The 20,339-nt window shown below is 48.8% G+C and overlaps 2 protein-coding genes and 1 long non-coding RNA gene across 3 annotated transcripts in view; 2 read left to right on the top strand and 1 right to left on the bottom strand.

Annotated features, from left to right (window-relative positions):
- Nucleotides 1-368: 368 nt before the first annotated feature.
- On the bottom strand, nucleotides 369-4,366 carry CTU1 (cytosolic thiouridylase subunit 1). Its single transcript, XM_084815494.1, has 3 exons — nucleotides 3,811-4,366; nucleotides 844-1,517; nucleotides 369-738 (listed from the first exon to the last, which is right to left on the bottom strand). The coding sequence occupies exons 1-2, from the start codon at nucleotides 4,310-4,312 to the stop codon at nucleotides 961-963; spliced, it is 1,059 nt and encodes a 352-aa protein (XP_084671620.1). The 5' UTR covers nucleotides 4,313-4,366; the 3' UTR covers nucleotides 369-738; nucleotides 844-960.
- Nucleotides 3,757-14,305, top strand: LOC146337951 (uncharacterized). Its single transcript, XR_014785127.1, has 3 exons — nucleotides 3,757-3,949; nucleotides 4,770-5,059; nucleotides 13,455-14,305. It is a non-coding gene; the product is annotated as an uncharacterized LOC146337951 (long non-coding RNA).
- Nucleotides 14,306-19,668: 5,363 nt separating this feature from the next.
- The window catches only part of LOC146337950 (beta-1,4-galactosyltransferase 3-like), a 46,533-nt gene continuing 45,862 nt past the window's right edge, over nucleotides 19,669-20,339 (top strand). Inside the window, exon 1 of the mRNA XM_084815489.1 lies at nucleotides 19,669-19,801. The gene's annotated coding sequence lies outside the window, so the exon portion shown is untranslated. The remainder of the gene's footprint in view (nucleotides 19,802-20,339) is intronic.

The raw sequence follows: 20,339 nt of genomic DNA, 5'->3' as shown, positions 1-20,339 counted from the left end.
TTACATTTCAAACTTAGCTATGCCTACCCAATAGCCCAAGACTCCTGCACAGGGTTACACGTGTGTAACATAAGGCGTGTGGCCTGACTGATGCATCCAAGAATTTTAAAGGCACACACCAACATCAAATGTGCACTTGACGCTTCAGAGACATTAAAAAGGAGTTGGACAAATTCATCGGGGTCATGGTTTATCGAACAGATGTTAGCCACAACAGTTAAATGCAGTGGAGAAACTGTGGGCCAGGCAGATGTTGGGTTCCAATTCCCATCATCCCTGACTATCGTCCAGGCTGACCTTGTATAAGACAGCTTCCTGTGTTCCCCAATTCCGAGTTTTAGGGTTAGAATGAAAGACAAAGGCTGGACGATGGTCAAAACTCAAGTTTAATGTGGTTTAAAATAATTATTTCGAAAACAAACCAACCCTCTCAGCTACTCTTCTTCCACTGGAGAACAGCTGTAATTGATGCTCCAGCCCATTTTATCTGCATTCACCAGTTGAAGAACACATACCACTGCACTTGGAGTAGGGGTGGGGAACCTGTGGTCCTCCAGATGTTATTGGCCTCCAGCTCCCATCAGCCCCAGCCAGCATGGGCAATGGTTGGGGCTGATGGGAGTTGTAGCCCAACCACATCTGGAGGGCCAGAGGTACCCCACCCCTGATGCAGACCATACTGTATCTTCCTCTTAGCTGCAAATCAGCAACATCTCCAGGAGTGGGCAACATGTGGCCCTCCAGATGTTTTGGTCCACAACTCCCATCAGGCCTACCCAGCATAGCCAATAGTGAGGGATGGTAGGAGTTGCAGGCCAAAACATCTGGAGGGCCATGGGTGGCTAACCCTGATGTACACAGTTCATTGGCAGAGGCATAAAACAGAGGGCAGTTGAGTTCTGCCCTCTGAGACACAGAAGCATCTCTCAGCAGGAAAGGAGTCCATGGGAGAGGCAAGGCTCAGAAGTCTATTGTCCTTGAGCCTTGGCTGGCTGGCCTAGAGCCTTCCTCTTCCTCTAAGCCGGCCTCCTGCTTCTCCCCATCCAACAGAGCCTTCTGCAGGCGGCTGGGCTTCCCGATGCCCAGCCGAGGGAGGCCACGATTGAGCCCTTCAAGCAGCACACAAGCCTTACACAGGGGCTGGCTGGAGAGGTAGCCGCACCGCTGGCAGGTGCCCTGAGTGGGCAGGTGAACGTCCTCGCGCACTGCCAGGCGCTCACCTGAGTGGACCAGGTCAGCCACAGTGCTGGGCCGCGTGGCCTCGAGGTCTTTGAGCAGGGCACGGGCGTGGCTGCGGTAGGCGTTGGGCGCGTACACACACTCTGTGCTGACGTAGTCCAAGCCCTGGAAGTAGGCATACAGCACGATCTCCTTCTCGTAGGCGTGCTTCAGTGGCTTGCAGCGTGGCAACGCCCCCTCGCTGCCTGTCAGGATCTCTGCGCAGCGCCGGAGGCGGCCCACGTCCCCCCGCAGGAAATTCATCACCACCGTCTCGGCGATGTCGTCTGCATTGTGACCTGGGAAGCGAATTAAGACAGGAACGGAAGGAATCAAACGACGTGTTAACAGCATTGCTAGGCCTGAGCCTTAATCTTTTCCTCATGGCTCCGTGTCTGTTCCCCAGAGCCCTAAGAATCCATGGATGCCAATGGGACCTTTTTTCCCCTTAAAAAAGCTACCATACAGGGGGTGGGGGGGTACTTCCTGGGGGATCTCAGCTGGGGAAGGAAAGGTTAACCCCTCACCCCTTGAGCACTATGTCCCCTGGTCCCCCTTCCACACGGCAATTAAGCTTAGGGAAAAAAAACTTCCACTGATACCAAAGCAAAGAATAGGGCCCAAAATCTTGTAAGTACCTAGCAACGTCCCTGATTACAGCCACTATGTTGCACCAGACTCTGGTTGGTGGGTCTTGGGGTTCTATTCAAAAGTAGATCCCACCAGGCCAAAGACTGCCCACAGCTCTAAAATCAACTGCAGAGGACAAACGAGGGCTCACCATCTCTCAGCTCTGCCCTACCTGTCTAGGATGAGGCATAGCTGGGGGGACAGATAGAGCTGTTAGCCTCCCAGCAGCTCCTGAAAAAGCAGGAAGAGGCTGCCAGGAAGGTGGTCAACCTAATGGTAGGGCCAGCCCTGCTAACTGTACAAACATCTATAACATCTTCACTATTTTTCAAGTGGGAGCAACCCCCCCCCCCAAAAAAAAAATTAGCATGAGAGCCATGTGAACTTACTGCTAAAATTAATACAGGATAGTCAAATGCAAAACTTATTTCAGTGGATGTTTGGAAGAGTGCTTGTTACTCCTTGACTTTATGATTTAATGCTGCTTTCCCCGACCTGGGGCCCCCTAGATTCTAGTGGTTGAATCTGCATTTTCGCCCCGCCACGCCCCCAACAACTCTAGAAGCTTTATAAACCATTAAGGATGCAACCCTATGCATGTTTAGACAGAAGTAAGTCCTACAACTCGGAGCAATTTTTCACCCCTCTAAACACACATAGGATTGCAACCTGATTTGCTATAATGTGTTATAGTTACCTATTACAGTGTTAGACCGTTCTTTAACATTTTATTTATTATTACATTTATATTCTACCTTTTCCCCCCTCAAAGGAACCCAAGGCAGCTTACATGATCCTCTTCCTCTCCATTTTATGCACACAACAAGCCTGTGAGGTAGGTTAGGCTGAGAGTCAGTGACTGGCCCAAAGTACCCAGTAAGCTTCATGGCCAAGTGGGGACTAGAACCCAGATCTCCCGAGTCCCAGTCCAACACTCTTAACCACTCCACCACACTGGCTCCACCACACTGGTTATGCAGGTTATTCTCTCTCTAGCCCTTAAGCATGCCAACAACAAAAACAGGTTGTATATCTGTACTCTGCACATGCTCAGAGGCCCTCTCGCTGCTCCACACCACTCTGCGAGGCTGCAGCTTGGTCTTTTACACACATTCCGTGTGTGTATGCGATGTGCGCGCATGAGGCTGTAGCCTTGCCCTCTTACAAACATTGCGCGTGTGTGTGTATAAGCATGTGTGCGTGTGTTTGTGTGTGTGTGAGGCTGCAGCCTGGCCTTTTACACACATTCTGCATGTGTGTGTATACGCATGTGTGCGTGATTATGTGTGTGTGTGTATGAAGCCTGGCTTTTTACACATTCTGCATTTATGTGTGTGTGTGTATATACGTGCATGTGTGTATGCGTATGTATGTGTGCGTGTGTGTGTGTGAGGCTGCAGCCTGGCCTTTTACACACATTCCGCATGAGTGAGTATGCACATGTGTGCGTGTTTATGTGTGCGTGTGTGTATGAAGCCTGGCTTTTTACACATTCTGCATGTATGTGTGTGTGCGTATATACGTGCATGTGTGTATGCGAGGCTGCAGCCTGGCCCTTTATACACATTTCGTGCGTGCGCATACGCAGGGCTCCTTGAGGCCGCGGTGTGGCCTTTTACACACATCCCGTGTCTGTGTATATGCATGTGTGCGTGTGAGGCTGAAGCCTGGCTTTTTACACATTCCGCGCGTGTGTGTGTATGCGTGAGTGCGTGCATGCGTGTGTGTATGTGCACATATGTATGTGCATATATGTGCGTGCGTGTGTGTATGTGCACATATGTATGTGCATATATGTGCGTGCGTGCGTGAGGCTGCAGCCAGGCCCTTTGTGCACATTTCGCGCGTGCGCATACGCGGGGCTCCGGGAGGCCGCGGCCCGGCCTTTTACACACACCCCCCCCCCGCGCGCGCGCGCCTGCCTAAGCGGCCCAGCCGGGCCCCGCGCCGCCGCCCGCCCACCTGTGGCGATCTTGTCCGCGCCGAGCAGGGCGGCGCCCCGGTCGAGCGCCTGGCGCCGGAAGACGCCGCAGAAGGTGCAGTTGCTCCTGGGGCCGACGTGGCGGGCGATGCGGTCCATGCTCCAGCCGTAGAGCTCCCGGTAGGAGACGACGTGCAGCGGCAGCCCCAGGCGGGCCCGGCTGCGGCGCACGGCGGCCAGCGAGTCGTCGCGGTAGCCGGCGATGCCCTCGTCCACCGAGAGCAGCAGCAGGCGCAGCCCGTAGCCGTGGCGCTCGTTGAGCAGGCGCAGCACGTGCGCCAGCACCGCCGAGTCCTTGCCGCCCGACGCGCCCACGGCCACCGTCTCGCCCGCCCGGAAGAGCCGCGCCGCCGCGATGGTGCCGTGCACCTCCGCCTCGAAGGCCGCCGCGAAGCACGCGCGGCACAGCGCCTGGCCCGTCTTGGGCCGGCGGAGCGCGGCGCGGGCGGCCCCGCAGCTCGCGCAGGGCGCGGGCGCCGGCATCGCGGCCGAGGCCCCGCGGAGGCGCGCCGGCCCGGCGAGAGCCCGCGGAGCTGCGGTTCCGGGCATGCGCCGGCCTGCTGGCGCGCTGCCCGCGGCGCTTCCCGGCGCTGCGACGTCTCTGCGCGGTGGCGCCGATGGCGGCGGGGCGGGGGATCCTCCCTGGGCCTTGGTCAGACCCGGCGAGACGTCGAGCGGAGCCTGCCAGGGCGCTGGGCCTGCCTTGAGGACGGGGCTCGGCGCCTTGGGCCGCTCCTTCAGAGCTCTGGCCGAAACCCAGCGTGGGCGCACCAGCCTCCGCGGGACTCGCGGCAGCGCTAAGGGCTTCTCTACCCCAGCCTAAGACCCTGCGTTTACAACAGGGCTTTTCTGCTACTCCCCTTTTCACGTGCTGCTTCTCCCCCACCCCTTTCCCCGTGTTGCATTTTTTGCATTTACATCCCGCCTTTTTTCCTCCAAGGAACTCAAGGCAGCGTACATGATCCTCCTCCTTCCTCCATTTTATCCTCACAACAACAACCCTGTGAGGTGGGTTGGGCTGAGAGTCTGTGACTGGCCCAAAGTCACCCAGTGAGCTTCCATGGCCGAGTGGGGACTAGAACCCGGATCTCCCGATTCCCAGTCCAGCACTCTAGCCGCTACACCACGCTGGCGTATTCGAGTCTTCCATCATCTTTCATTGATCTCGCTCCTCTTCTGGCTGCTTTTCCTCTTTCCCCGGAGGGTGCTCAAAAGCGGAACGCAGCTGGGGTAATTGATAGCTCATTATCCGCGATCCGTTTAAAAACAACAAAGGGCATTTAGTGCAGGAGGCCTCGTGTAAAGAGCCCGCAAAGTTCCGCGAGGGAGCACTCTCAGTCGCAGGAGACAAGCTCCCTGTGAAGAAAGCCTTTGGGCTACAGGACTAGAATCGTAAGAGTTGGGAGGGATCTTGAAGGTCATTCAGGGTGCAATCGTATGCATGTTTAGACAGAAGAAAATTGGGAGTTGTAGGACTTTCTTCAGTCTAAACATGTGTAGGATTGCGCCCTTCCGGTGTAATCCTATAGATGTTTAGACAAAAAAAAAAACTACAACTCCCAGCATTCTGCAGCCAGCTATGGGAGTTGTAGGACTCTTCCCATCGCCGAAGCTCTCTGGGCGGTTTACAAAAGTTAAAACATTAAAATAAAATATACAAAGTTTAGAAGCATTTACATAAAAACATATGGACAGTATATACAAACAACATATAACTAAAAGCAACTTTGAACTAAAAACAAAATCCAACAATAAAACACAGCTTAAAACAGCACTGCTTAAAAATGGTATACAAAAGTCAGCAAAAGGAACAAGAGTTCTAAAAAGGGATGGCCTGCCGGAATAGTAGAGTCTTTAATGCCTGCTTAAAAACCTTCAACGAGGTCAGCAGGTGCATTTCAACCCGCAGGCCATTCCATAACGGGGCAGCAAAGGGAAAGGTCCTCTTGCATGTGGCTGCCAATCTCACATTAGGCAGCGGCAGCAGAGAGCCCTCAGAGGACCTTACATGGCAGACTGGGACGTAGGGGAGAAGGCACTCCCTAAGGTCCATTAGACCTAGACCATGTAAGGCTTTAAAGATACGAACCAGCACTTTATATTTTGCTCGGAAACAAATTGGCAGCCAGTTGAAAGGTATTAAAACCAGTGTAAAGATTTTAAAATATTTCTTGGCCCCCTTGCAGGGCAGGAGCCCTCCTCAGGCGGTGTACACACAATAAAACTCACATAATAAAAACTGATGGGGTAATAAAAAAAGTAAAAACCACAACAGCAGCAAACATTCTGAAAAACAACAAACACCAGCATAAATTAAATCCTGCAAGTAAGTAGACAACTGCAGCTACAACCCAGGGGTGGACAACTTGTGGCCTGCTAGCTGTTTTGGCCGACAACTAGAGGCGGTGCTAGGCACCTAAAAGATCCGGGGCAAAGGCCCATAGAACAACAAAACTGCACAGATTTGCATATGTTAATTTATATATGCAAATATATGCATAATTAGAAATACTATAAATTTTATAGAAGGCAAGCTAATTAACCTCTTGCTTGCTTTCAGGACAGAACTGTGCTATGTCCCAAACTGTGCTTGCTTAAAAATTACCCTCCGTACACCCACGCTTTTCCTTGGTCTTTCAGGCCCAAATTGAGATGGGGAGGATGGAGTGCCTGGGACCAGCAAAGTGCTCTACAGTACTTTAAACATTTACCAATTAATTGCAAACTAAATATGGCATACTGGCAAGGAAGAGTGTGAGAAATATATTGTAGACTATAAGAACCCATGCCCTTAGGCTGCAAATTTATACAATTACTATTTATTTATTACATTTCTATACCTCCCACTAGCCGAAGTTCTCTTCACTAGGGAATAACCGCCATTAAACATAGTGAGATATACTTTTGAGTAAATCATCGCTTGCTCTTCCTCTGAGGCTGTTTTGCTGCTTCTGGTCCCAAATCATGTGAGGAGGCAGAGACAGCCACCCTCAAAGGTGGCTCCTCATTTTATTTCAAATACTGGGGGCTGGGGTAGTCTCTGGGATTCTAGAACATTTTTTTTCTTAACATTCTTGAGATCTATGAAATCCGAAAAATCTACACCAAATGTTGCAATATTAAGTTTCTAGCAACCTCATCATCATGCAACTCTTAAACTACCAAAACGCATCGTTGGATGCCGTTTATTAGGACCATCCAAAATTTCTAATAAAGATATTGCCCAACTGTGAATTCTGGGTTTTTATTTCTCATGGACCAGCACAGCTACCTTTGTTTTTTGGTTGGTTGCTTTTTTTAAATTAGCGAAATTATCAGTTCCCAGGTTTCTTTCTAGATCCAGACATTGGGTGGATAAGGCAGGTTGCAGCTCTGAGAACATTTACTAAGGAGTAAGACTACATCCACTTACCTTGGAGTAAATCCAATTAAACTCAGTATGACTTACTTTTGAGTAAACATCTCAGCTACCTTTTCCCATCCCACAGGTCTTTATAGCCATGTCCAAAGCTGGCCCCAAGACATTTTGCTGCCTGAAGCAGAGCAGCAAATGGTGCCTCCCCCACCCCCAGCTCAGTCAAGGTGCATAGTAGTACTCAGAGGCAGTGAAGTAGTTTTGGCCCCTGAGGCAGAAAATCCTACAACCTCCTCTCTCCTTCCCTGGCAATGAAAATACAATTATAATTAATACATTAAATAATAAATAGTTTGCTTCTTTTTTATGACACCCCGAATCAGCTGTCTGAGGCAGCTGGCTCAGGCTCTAAAACGTGTGTGTGTGTGTTTGTATCTTTAAAGGACCCTAAGGACTCCCTCCAGGAGAAAATGTCTAGAGTTCAATCCCTTTTTGACTCTGAAAGGCTACAGGGGGACGGGAGGTTCTGAGGGGAAAAGGGGAGACAGAGATGGTGAAGAAAGGCCCTGAGGAAACTAAAGCGGGAAAGAGAGAGATGGGTGGGGGGATGAGAGAGGTCCTGAGGATGCTGAGAAAAGAGCAGCAGCAATAGCCAGCGGTCCCTAACCCCTTTGGGTTAGTGGGCGCATGTGGAATTTCAATGAGTGTCATAGGCTCTCTCACAAAATGGCTGTGACACAGGTGTGTTGCCCATTCATAAAATGGCTGCCATGGTGGGCATGGCCAGCCACAAAACATTCATTTCCCAGAAGGCAAACTGAAGCTAAAAGAAAAGGCACTTGAAGAACCTAAGTCCAAGGCAGGGGTGGGTCCGAGCATCAAAACACAAAACCACTCTTTTGAACACAAATAAAGATAACACTGGAGGGCAGCACTTTATTTTGCAGCAAGCCAGCCTCCTGGTTTAAAACAAAACCCCACATTTTAATGTTTAAAATTCTTACAAAATAAAATAAAAATTAAGGAGCCTGGCACCAAGGGAAACCACGTTGCAGACCCCAGAGTTAGAGTGGCCAGGTGTCCTATTTTACAGAAGATAGTCCTATAGTTGAAGCTATGTCAGAGGATAGTCTGCTATTTAAGGTGCCCTCGAACTGGAGAGCTGTCCAGTCCAAGTCTGTTTCAGAGATAAAGAACCATAAGGAGGGAGAGCATACACAGAGGAACATACGTCTAGATTGGGGTCAGCAGTTTTCTCCCTCACCCATCTCACTACTGTATGAACTGAAGTCCCATGATTTCCACCACTGCACAGGGATGTTGGTAGGGTACATGTGGTTCAGTGGAGTCTGGTGGCTCTGATTTTGGTGGGGCTGTGATTCCATTCTGGCTTGTTTTGTTGTATGTTGTGGCTTTAAATTTTGTACACCGCCTTGAGAGGGTTTTCTGCTGAAAAGTGGTGTATAAATATTTTCATTTATAACAGCAACAACATCTGGGGGCCCAAGGTTGAGAATTGCCAGACTAGACAGACAATCTTTACATTCTTAGGGTGCAATCCTCTGTCTGGGGAATGCTGGGAATTGTAGGACTTTTTCCTGTATAAACAATCATAGGATTGCACCCTTTTTCCTGTATAAACATGCATAGGATTTCACTCTTAACTGTATAAACATGCATAGGATTGCACTCTTAACATGCATAAGACTGCACCCTTAACTATATAAACATGCATAGGATTGCACCCTTTTTCCTGTATGCATAGGATTGCACCCTTAACTGCAATCCTATGCAGCCTCTGGTTCAGTGACCAGAGGCTGCAATCCTATGCACACTTCAGGGGATTCCATTGAAAAGTGTAGGATTTACTATTAAGCAAACATACTTCATTTGGGGCTCCACGTCCCCCATTCGTGGTGCCCTGACATCAGAACCATACAGATCTTTCCCAAGCTCCCCTGCCCCCAATACTATTGTGATATACAAACTGGTGGAAGAAGTGAAATTTATATCCTTAAAAGGAGGCTTGAAGGCCTAGCATCCGTAAATCCCCTTGACCCTGCAAAGCTCATAATGGTGAAGAATGTGATTCTGTCACCAGGGGGCAGTCTCAACCTATATTCACTCCTGGCATATATGAGGATATGATGGGTTGAGAAGATTATAGGATCCACCTTACCTTCAGTTAGGAATGTTGGAGGAAACCGGTTTGGGAGTAGAGCTTGGCAAGTTTTCACCGGTTCAGTCCCCCCAAATTCCAGCGCACTCATCTGTGAGCTGGCCCAGCTAGTCTGCAAGCTGGCCTGGCTCAACCAGTGGGCGTTGGGCCAGCTCACAGACGTGTGCCACTCACCAGCCCCTTGCACTTCCTTGCTGATGCATAGGGAAAGACAGTGAGAGAGGGGTTGGTGGTGGCAGGAGTCCCCTTGCAAGGAGAGAACAAGGGGTTGGCAGGCGGCAACAGGCACTCCTGCGAGCCGCCATTTTGCGCAAAAATAGCTGGTATAAATATTACAGACATTATGATTTTTGTGCAAAATGGTAGCCATAAATAGCTCCATTTGTGCAAAATTACAGGCATAATTAGCCCATGTATGCTTGTGATTTTGTGCAAACTTTGTTCAAAAATCACGATTTCCGTAATATTTATGCCGGCAAATTTTGCACAAAATGGCAGCTCTTAGGGAAAAAAAGCCATGAGGTCTCACTGCGCGTCCACAGGCCATCTGGTGGTTTCTGCCGCATGTGTGCCCGGGTCAGGCAGCCAGCTGGAGTCTGGCGAGCAGCCCGTGAGCAGGACATGAGAGAGTTCGCCCATCCCTACCTTCAGTGAGGTTCATGTGGCCCTGATGCCCCAAAATGATGCTAGGGTGTACAGGGAGGTAGTGTGGAACAAGTGCAGAAAAGGGCAACGAAACTGATCAAGGGGCTGGAGCAACTTCCCTATGAGGGAAGGTTACAAAAGCTGGGATTGTTTAACTTGGGAAAAGGGCGAGTAAGGGGAGACATGATAGAGGCGTACAAAATTCTGCATGGTGTGGAGAATGTGGAGAGGGAAACATTTTTCTCCCCCTGTCATAATACTAGGAACTGGGTCATGCCATGAAACTGACTGGTGGGAGATTTAGGACAGATAAAAGGAAGGACTTCTTCACCCAGCGCATAGTCAAACTATGGCATTTGCTACCAAAGGTGTAGTGACGACCACCAATTTGGATGGCTTTAAACGAGGGTTAGACAAATTCCTGGAGGTGAAGGCTATCAATGGCTACTAGTCCTGATGGCTATGTGCTACCTCCAGAATCAGATGCAGTATGCCTGTGTACACCAGTTGCTGGGGAGGGTTGCACTCATATCCGGCTTTTGGGTTTCCCATGGGCAGCTGGTTGGCCACTGCGTGAACAGAGTGCTGGACTAGATGGGCCCTTGGTCTGATCCAGCATGGCTCTTATGTTCTTAGTATGCCTAGCTCTATGTAGGGGCTTTTGTGGGGCTGAACTGGAGGAGGATTTGGATTTGCTGGAATTTGATGCTAGCGGCTGGCTCCACTTTGTAGTCATGGACTTGCCCAGCTATGGTTGAGCCTTTTCCAGCCCACAGACATGCATTATGTAGTAGAGCAGAGTGGGGGGAAGTTTAAAAGCTGTTTCCTGTTATTCATCCTTCGTCCTTTGCCTGGGGTCAGAATTTAATTTCCTGCCCTCTCTACATGGGCCTTTGCAGAAGGGGCCAGGGGAAGGCTTTTCGGCCTAGGGGCCTTCATATCCTTCCAGACACAATGATGGAGGAAAGGGGGAGTCAAGGACTGGAGGAGAGATAAACAATAATTAGAGTGAGGAAGGACCACCTGTTTGCAGCGTGGTGGATGCTGAAGCAGGAATATGAGGAAGCAGCATCAGAGTGTGAGAGAGGAAACCATGTAAATTGTAAATGTGCAATCATGACAGAAGATATACACATCTCCCCCACCTCTTGCTGCCACCCTGAAGTATTATATTATATTCCCTTGCAGGGAAATAGCATTATCGTGGCAGTCAGAGAGCAATATGACTGTGCTGGGAAAACACGAGTATTCTTCTAGCAATGTGTGTAATGCCAGGGCCAGCATTAGGGGTGGATGAACAGGGCCATTGCCCATGGTGCCAAGCTGAAAGGGTTGCTGAGCTAAGCTCAGTGTTAGTTGAGTGTACTGTCTGAAGTTGAGCTAGGGTGGGAAAAACCAACATGTGTCTTTAACTCCCCCCCCCCCAATTTCCATAGGTCCTTTGGGTACTAACTATGAAAATGAACTTCCATCAGTGAGCTTTCAAGTGTGTTTCTTTTCGAGTTGCCACTTTAATGTCATTTGTTCCGCCCAAATATCAGTGGAACACAGCTTTACGTTGCTAGGTTTTGCAATTCTGCACAAACCATGCAACTTGATAATACTCCAGAATTGCTCTTTGGCCAAAGCACTATTAATCCTAGGGCCAGCCCTATGACAGTGGGTGCTATGTATGGAAGCTGTCACGGGCACCTAGTGTATTGTGCAATGCAGCACACATTTCTCCCCCAGCCATGCAATGAATAGTTGTGATCTTTTCAATATATTCCACTTTCCTTTTAAAAAAAAACATAGGTCCATGAGAAAAAAAAAATCCAAAATTCAATTAGGCAATACCTTTATTAGGACCATTGGGCCTGATGTTCTGGAGAACACAAATGTTTGCATTCTTTTGCAGCATTTTGGTTGGTCCTAATAAAGGTATCCCCTAACTGTGGGTTTCGGATTTGTGCCGAGCGCTTCTATAGCCCTTTAAATTAAACCAATAAAATGTGACAAACACAATCAAATCTATCCCCTTCTGTCCCGCTCTAAACTGAGTCCTGGCTCTTTGCTAGCCAGTACAGAGACATAAACAACAGAGTGGTTAATGAAGCAGGCAAACGGTCAAGCACAGCCAAGCAGCCAGATTCACGGGGTCAGGCTAAGGCAGCAGTGGTCAAAACACAGCTAGGCAGTCAGTTACATTACTCAGTCCAGAAGCAGAGTCAAGAAGGGGTCCAAGGGTCAATATCATGATGCATCAATCACAGGGCAAGGTCCAGGAGGCAACGCACAAGCCTCTGGAGTTGCTAGAACGGTGTTGTTTCCAACCCTGGCTAAGCAAACTCTGAACTCTTTTAACAGCAGAGCCTGCTGCCTTACCCAGGGCTCAGCTACAGTACATTAGAGCTCTCTGGTCTGAGCCCTACTCACGAGTAGCCCCTTTCCTCCCAAATAGACTTCTGCTGCAGCCTGCCACTTCCTCGAGGTTACCTGTGTTGGGCCTGCTTCCTCTGGCACGGTCACTCCCTGGGGCCTGGGCAGTGCTGAGCATCCTCCTCTTGAGGCAGAGTTCCCTTCTTCCTGAGCACCTAAGACCTCAGCAGGTTCCTCCGTGGACTCAGGCCCCTGTTGTGGTGCAGGCCCTGGCAGGAAATGGGCATCATCCTCTACTGGGGCCTTCAACATTTCCTCGTTGGAGGAGGATTCCAGTAAGAACATACCACCTTCCTCCATAGCAGCGCCCTCCCATTTTGTTTCTGTTTTCCTTTTCGTCTTCCCTTTTTGCTGTGAAAATAAATCCCAAACATGCATTTCTGCATTTGCTCACGTTTTTCCCTTGTATCCGTTGCTCTGGCTTGTTGGCCTGGGAAGGGAGCTGGTATGATTCTTGGATAAGGAAATGAGAGGTTCTGGGTTAAAATCCTTGACAACCATTGTCCATAGTAACAGGATGGCTGTTCCTGTGGACGATTTGGTGGAGCTGTAGACCACATGCCTTGGATATAGAAGGTTCTGGGTTCAACCCCTGGCATCTCCATTTAAAGGATCTCCAGTCACAGATGATGGGAAAGGCCTCACCTGAAACCCTGGAGACCAATTGCTGGTCTGAATGGAAAATCCAGGGCTAAATGGACAAATAGGCTGACCTGGAATAAAGCACTCTCCTAGCCTTTCCCAACCTGTTTGCTCTCCAGATGTTTTGGACTACAACTCCCAGCATTCCCTACCATTAGCCCTGCTGAAGGGGTGATGGGAGCTGAAGTCCAAAACATCTGGAGGGCACCAGGTTGTGGGAAGGCTGCAAAGTTATCCTATGACTCTCTCTTCCTTACTGCTGTTGTCTTCCTCCCCCATCCATTTAGATTGCTAGCCCCTTTGGACAGATATTTCTCTTTTATTGACGTTACCGTGTAAAGTGCCATGTGTACTGATGATATCTATCTGTCTGTCTAATTCCACAGATGCTGTGCATTCTCTTTCCACCTCTGAAGCAGATGTCTTCTCTGATTTTCCCTGTACATGTTAATTAAAAAAGACCAGTTGGTTACCCGCGAACACAGTTTGCAGAGAAAATCAAACCTAATGAAAGGTTTAACTTAACCAACTGCATTAATTGAAACATTCAAAGTGTTACTTCTTTTATCTTTACTAAAAAATGTTCCTGGCATATTGTGCTTTGGCCTGCATCTGTGTTTATAAGGGCGCAATCCTGTGGGGATAGTCGCCCGCCTCTGAATTTGGAGGTGACCAGCTATCCAACGCAGGGCGGGTGGAGCGCAGAGGGGATCTTCTCCTCTGCACTCTGGCTGCCCTGTGTTTGTGGCTAGATGGCCAATTTCGGCTGTCTAGCCAGGGCACCTCAGAGTGAGGGGGCAAGGCCAGACAGCACATAGGAAGCATGATAACAGCACTTCCACTGTCCCCTCCCCTCCCTGCCCCCAGGAACGCCCCCTTTCCCCCACTTCGCACTGCTCTTATGAGTACGGGGCTGGGGACAAACTGCATCTCCTACAAGGCAACAGGGGAGGGGGTGGCGAGGCAGTTTTCTGGGAACTGACCTCAGAGTGCTGGCTCCAAGCTCGGTTTCCAGAAAATAAAAAATCCTATGGCTGTCTAGCCACTGTCTAGCGGCCATAGGATTGCGCCCTAAAGGTGTACAGAGACTTTTGTGTGTGTTCCTATTTCATCTTACTCCAATTTGCAATTAATTGTTTGTTTAATTGTGCTTGACATTTTAATATTAAAAATAAAACTTTATAGTACATTGTTATAGAACATAGCTTATTTCTTAAAAAAGAAAAAGAAAATAAAAGAGCTTTATGGACATAAATAAACTCCCGACTTTGGATTGTGGTGAAAAATGTTGTTATTCATGGAATCTGGATGTCAAGAGCTTTCCAATGAAGCATGTTTCATGAGAATCGGTCAATGGGAAGGCAGTCAAAAAGGGATGACCAACTAATGCTCAACTTTGAATTATATATATAAGATAAAATTGGTGGCAAACAGGCTATTTCCACACGGGAAGGCTACTTCTTTTTCCCATGTGCTATGTGCAGGCAGGATATCACACTACGCTGCATTCCAGCTGGCGCTACCTTAATCCGAAGAATGAAATGCTTTCCCGCCCATACACCCACACACATACCAACCTCCATTATATGGAAAGACCAAGAAAAGAAGCTGGAGACATGCTTACATAAAAAGTTTTATTTATACTTCATGGATTAATACTTCTGAAAGGACTGATAGGAACCACAGCCTGTCTGTTGTATAAAACCACATGCAAAGTAAACAAATTGCTGGGATGCTTGTGACCAGAGGTGTGGCTAGGTTATTTTGGATCCTGAACTTAATGGTCACATGGGGGCCACATGAAGCACATGTTTACTTGGGAATGAGCACCATTTTGTTGTAGAAAAGGATAAAATATGTTAAAAGTTAAAAAATAATAAAATGAACAGCTGTGCTTGCCTGGTCTACAACCTCCTGACTATAAAACGTTTTTTAAAGATAAGAAGAAAGGATGCTGCAGTAAGCAGCATCGGCCCATCTGCCCAGGTTGGCTAAGATGCAGGGCCTGTTTGCCACTGCCCCCCCTCACCTGTCACTCTCTGGCTTGTTATTTGGGGATCCCACTAGGCTGTGGGGTCGTGGTCTTAAGAACATAAGAAGAACCATGCTGGATCAGAGCAAGGGTACATCTAGTCCAGCATTCGGTTCACACAGTGGCCAACCAGCTGTCGACTGGAAACCCAGAAGCAGGACATGAGTGCAACAGCACCCTCCTGCCCAGGTTCCCCAGCAGCTGGTGTACATAGGCATACAGCCTCTGATACTGAAGGTAGAGTGCAGCCATCAGGACTGGTAGCCATTGATAGCCATTTCCTCCAGGAATTTGTCTAACCCCCTTTTAAAGCCATCCAAATGGGTGGCCATTGCTACTCTTGTGGTTGTGAATTCCATGGCTTAACTGTGTGTGGTATGAAGAAATCCTCCTGTCTGTCCTGAATCTCCCACCAATCAGCTTCTTGGGATTACCCCATTGCATTCTAGTGTTATGTCTGGGAGAAAAATGTCCCCCTGCCCACATGCTCCACATCATGCATAATTTTGTACATAATTTTGTACACCTCTACCATGTCTCCTCTTACTCGCCTTTTTTCCAAGCTAAACAATCCTAGCTATTGTAACTTTCTCTCATGGGGGAGTTGCTCCAGCCCCTTGATCATATTAGTTGCCCTTTTCTGCGCCTTTTCCAAATGCCGCCCCAAGGTCCAAGCCTAGCTGCGCCACTGCCTGTGACCTTGCACAGACCATCTAACCCACTTCTCACAGTTTCTTCAGGCGCAATCCTATGTGTGTTTAGACAGAAAAAGGTCCTACAACTCCCAGCATTCCGTAGCCAGCAAGGGAGGGGGGGGAGTCCTACAATTCCCAGCATTCCCTAGGCAGCAGGGGCGTGGGGAGTCCTACAACTCCCAGTATTCCCTAGCCAGCAAGGGAAGGGGGGAGTCCTACAACTCCTAGCATTCCCTAGGCAGCAGGGGGAGACTCCCAGCATTCCCTAGCCAGCAGGGGGCCAGGGAGTCCTACAACTCTCAGCATTCCCCAGCCAGCATGCGGGAGGGGAAGTCCTACAACTCCCAGCATTCCCTAGCCAGCAAGGGGGGGAGTCCTACAATTCCCAGCATTCCCTAGCCAGCATGGGGGGGGGAGTCCTACAACTTCTAGCATTCTCCAATCAGTGGGGGTGGGGGGGATGTGAGGAGGAGTCCTACAACTCCCAGGGGGCTGGGGAATGCTGGGAGTTGTAGGACTTTTTTCTGTTTAAATGTGTGTAGGATTGCGTCCTTAGCGCATGCCTGGGTTTTAGTCACCTCATTTTATTCTCACCCTCCTGGCTGGCCATTTCTTTTGTTAGGCAGATTACTGGTGAATGGTCAGTGTTGGTTGCTAGAGATTTCTTCCAAGTGTCTGAATGGGAGACTTCTCCTTCCCCCTCCAGCTAAAATGAGGGGGGTGATGTAAGCAGCGCTGTCCCAAGACATTTGGCTTCCAAAGGCAAAGGATAGAGAGGGTCCCTCTTCCCATTCCTTGTACAGAAACCAACCAGGAGAGCAGCTGAGTCTTCTTACTTCAACACAGGTGATAGGGCAGGGGAGAAGCAGGCTTACTCAGGGCGTGCTGGGCAGGTTCTGTGACACACAGCCCTACCCTCATAGGAAGCTGCCTTATGCCCAGTGAGACCCTTAGGGTGTTTCTGCATGTGGCTTTTAAGTTGTACCTTTACCAAGGCTTCTGCTTCCAGCTTCTTTGCGGGATTAGGATGGGCTCCTTTACATGTGTTCTTTTCCGGGCTTTTCTTTCTCTGCCTTTCTATATGTTTCATTACACAACCACTAGGTGGTGCTGCAGTATAGTAGAATTGCCCAAATACACGAGAGTCTCATTCCACCATTTCTAAAGAATACCACACTTTCCTCGATCTGAAAAAAGCTGGGGAAATGGTTGCAAAGAGCGGGAGAGGCCCTGGAGGATGACGACGTTGAGTAAAGGGCCCGCAAACTACCATGAGGGAGCAATCATGAGCGCAGAATAAAAGCCTCATGTAGAAAGGTTCTTAGTCCATCTAGCCCAGTATTGTCAATTCTGACTGGTAGCAACTCTCCAGGGTTTCCGGCAGGATTCTTTCCTACCCCAAGGTCAAACCTGGGACCTCTTGCATGCAAAGTAGGTGCTCTACCACTGAGCCAGGGCCCCTCCCCACAAAAGTAGTCTTACAACTCTTATAGCTGCTCTTGCTGGCCCAATGGGCATGTCTGTATAAGAACATAGGAAACTGTCTCAGACCATTGATCTAATCCGGTATTGTCCACACTGGCTGGAAGCGGCTCTCCAGAGTTTCAGGCAGGAATATTCCCAGTCTTTCCTGGAGATGCCGGGGATTGAACCTGGGACCTTCTGCATGCAAAGCAGCTTCTCTACCGCTGAGCCACGGCCCCTCCAACACCTTTTCACAGCTCACCATTCTTCCTGGTGCCTGCTCGCTGCCCACACAAACAAATGCTGCTGTTCAGCGACAGCGGCATCATGGTGTGTTACATGAGCAGAGCAACATATGCTTGGTGCCTCCTGGGGGTGCATAGCCTGGGCTGGCAGCCTCTGGGGCTGTTCACTTGGTCAGGGGCCGTTCCCAATGGCTCTGTTTGTGACACATTGGGAGAAAACAACTAGAGGAGGCAGCCAGCCCAGCCCAACAACAGGCAAGCATTTCTGCCGCCAAAGCTCAGGGGAGGGGCCCAGGACATCGTGAAGAGGCCTTGCCCCTGAACAGCGGGAGGGGAGGCAAGAGAGGGAGGGAACTGCCCAGCATCCACCACCTGAGATGGCCACCGCACTCTCTGTCTAATGGCAGGACAAGCCCTGGATTTATTTTATTTGTTACATTTATGTTCTGCCTTTTCCTCCAAGAAGCACAAGCCAGCATATGTGGTCCTCCCCCTTTCCGTTCTGTCCTCACAACAACCCTGCGAGGTAGGTTAGGTAGAAAGTCAATGACCAGCCCACAGTCACTCTCATGGCCAAGTGGGGATTTGAACCCGGGTCAGTCCCAGTCCCATGACTACAACACACTGGCTCTCTGATGTAAGGTGTGTGTTTGAAGGAAGAAAACCGACAATTTGGGACAGAGAGAGAGAGAGAGAGAGAGAGGAGAGTTAGCAGAGGGCTGGAACTGGGAGAATTTTGGAGTGCAGGCATCTTTCTTTGGGGATTTGATGTGAGGTAATGGGTCCGCTGCTTGCTTGCTTGCTTGCTTATTTATAATACTCATATACCAATTAATATAATAAAATCTCTAAGGGTGCAGTCCTATGCCTGTTTAGACAGAAAAAATGTCCTATAACTCACAGCATTCCCCAGCCATTCAGTAAAATGCATATATCATACAATAAAAACAATGTAAAGACACTATAAAAATAATAATTTTAAAATTACAGCAAAAAACAACAGTAAAACAGAGTGGTGCCACAGTCCATTACAGGGCAGGGAAAGCCTGTGTATATAGATATGTCTTCAAAAGGTATTTGAAATTGCCCCAGTTTCCGCCTCTTGAACCGCTTGTGGGAGAGAGTGGATACCACTACTGAGAAGCCCACTTTCATGATATTGACTGGTGACATTCTATTAGTCCCAGAACGACCAACAAGGCCTCCTCTGAAGAGCTCAGGGGATGACTGGGTGGTTGTTCGGAACACGTACGCTACTTGCCTCCACTTATGCTCAACTTGTCTTTGTGTAAATAAATCAAATACTCCAAAAATGCCAAACGTGTCCAGTACTTCCTCCTACATATGGAAGAAAAGCCCGGGAACTTGCCTGGAAATTCTAACCATTTGAGTAAGTGGAGAGCACACAAGATTTGCTCTATAGCACAACACTTAATTTGCACCAGGCCTCAACCAAGGTATCTGGTATAGTGGCTATCATGAGATATGTGAAGAAGGAGGAGCAGGAATGACTTTCCCTTCATCACTGAGGAAGGACAAACCCCCAACATTTGAAATTAGAGCAGCAGTGGGTAACCTGTTCTGGCCCAAGGGGCAGATTGCCACCCAGGAAACCTCCCAAAGCCCAAAGGGGACATGGCCAGCTCACTCTCTTACACACCCCTCCACACACTCGCCCGTACAGAGACAGCATGCCAGAGCAGCTCCTCCTTGCCAGTGCTGCACCAAGACTGATGTACCAAACCACATGTGGAGCCATCTCCTTCAGGAGTCGCTGCTTCAAGGTGCTCCGGGTGGGGAAAGGCATGGCACATGGAGCATCTTTGGAGGGGGGGCTTTGGGGGGCTTCCGCAGCCCAGGTGGGGACCTGAATCCGAACAAAGAGAGTGTCCAGGACATATCACTTAGTCTTAAGGCAGGCTTGAGCCCTTCTAGCCTTCATTTAACTATCAAGTTGTGCTGGAACACTTCTGTTTGCAGAAGACCATTGTGATGTTTGGAAGCTTGCCACTTTTGCACCCAAGTATAAACATGTTTACTCAGAAATAAGTCTTACTGACTTCAAAGGGAGCTATTTCCTGTTAGGATACTTCAGATTATAGTATCAAGGAACTAGTTGATGCAATAAACAATGTCCTTGTTAACTTTTTAAACTTTCCTCTTTGTTACCACACCGGATCTAGTGGCATGGGAAGAACAGAGATTGTGTAAGAGAGATTTATTTAGAGAGAGAGAGAGGAGTGCAAAGCAGTGCAACAGCAAAGTAACGAGGAGGTTCTGGATCTACTATGGATGCAGTAAGTCTTATGTTAAAATATATTAGATAGATAGATAGACTAACAATAGAGTAATTTCAAAATATATTTGGAGGTAAATGTTTCAGCTTCTGCCCTCGTCAGTAGCTGTGATGTTAAATGGATACCAAGTGTGGCACTTTGGAATGCTGGGCAATAAACTTCCTAAGGAGAAAAAAACAGAGGTATGACTGGTGTAGTTCTTATGAATTGTCCTCCAGATTAAGGCCATATGGACTAAGAATTAAGGCCAGCATTATAGTTACTTCATACTGCATCACCAGATCTCAGGGGGTTAACTTGATTTCAGCATTTAAAGGTGTAATCCTATGCATGTTTAAAAAGAAAAAAGGCTTATAACTCCCAGCATGCCCCAGCTGTCATGGCTGGCTGGGACATAGTGGGAGTTGTAAGCCTTTTTTTCTGTCTAAACATGCGTAGGATTGCGCCCTTAGCCTCCTTCTCAGGATCTCCAGGGGAAAGAGTAAAATTTCAGGGCAAGGGGCTAGAACCAACAGGACAGGCACTTTTTTTCAACTTG

Source organism: Heloderma suspectum, chromosome 10 (genome assembly GCF_057233095.1).
Source record: "Heloderma suspectum isolate Gila_16-S chromosome 10, 16-S_ref, whole genome shotgun sequence".
Classification (NCBI taxonomy): Eukaryota; Metazoa; Chordata; class Lepidosauria; order Squamata; family Helodermatidae; genus Heloderma; species Heloderma suspectum.
Note: the sequence above shows the minus strand (reverse complement) of the source record. Positions and strands in the feature narration are given on the sequence as shown.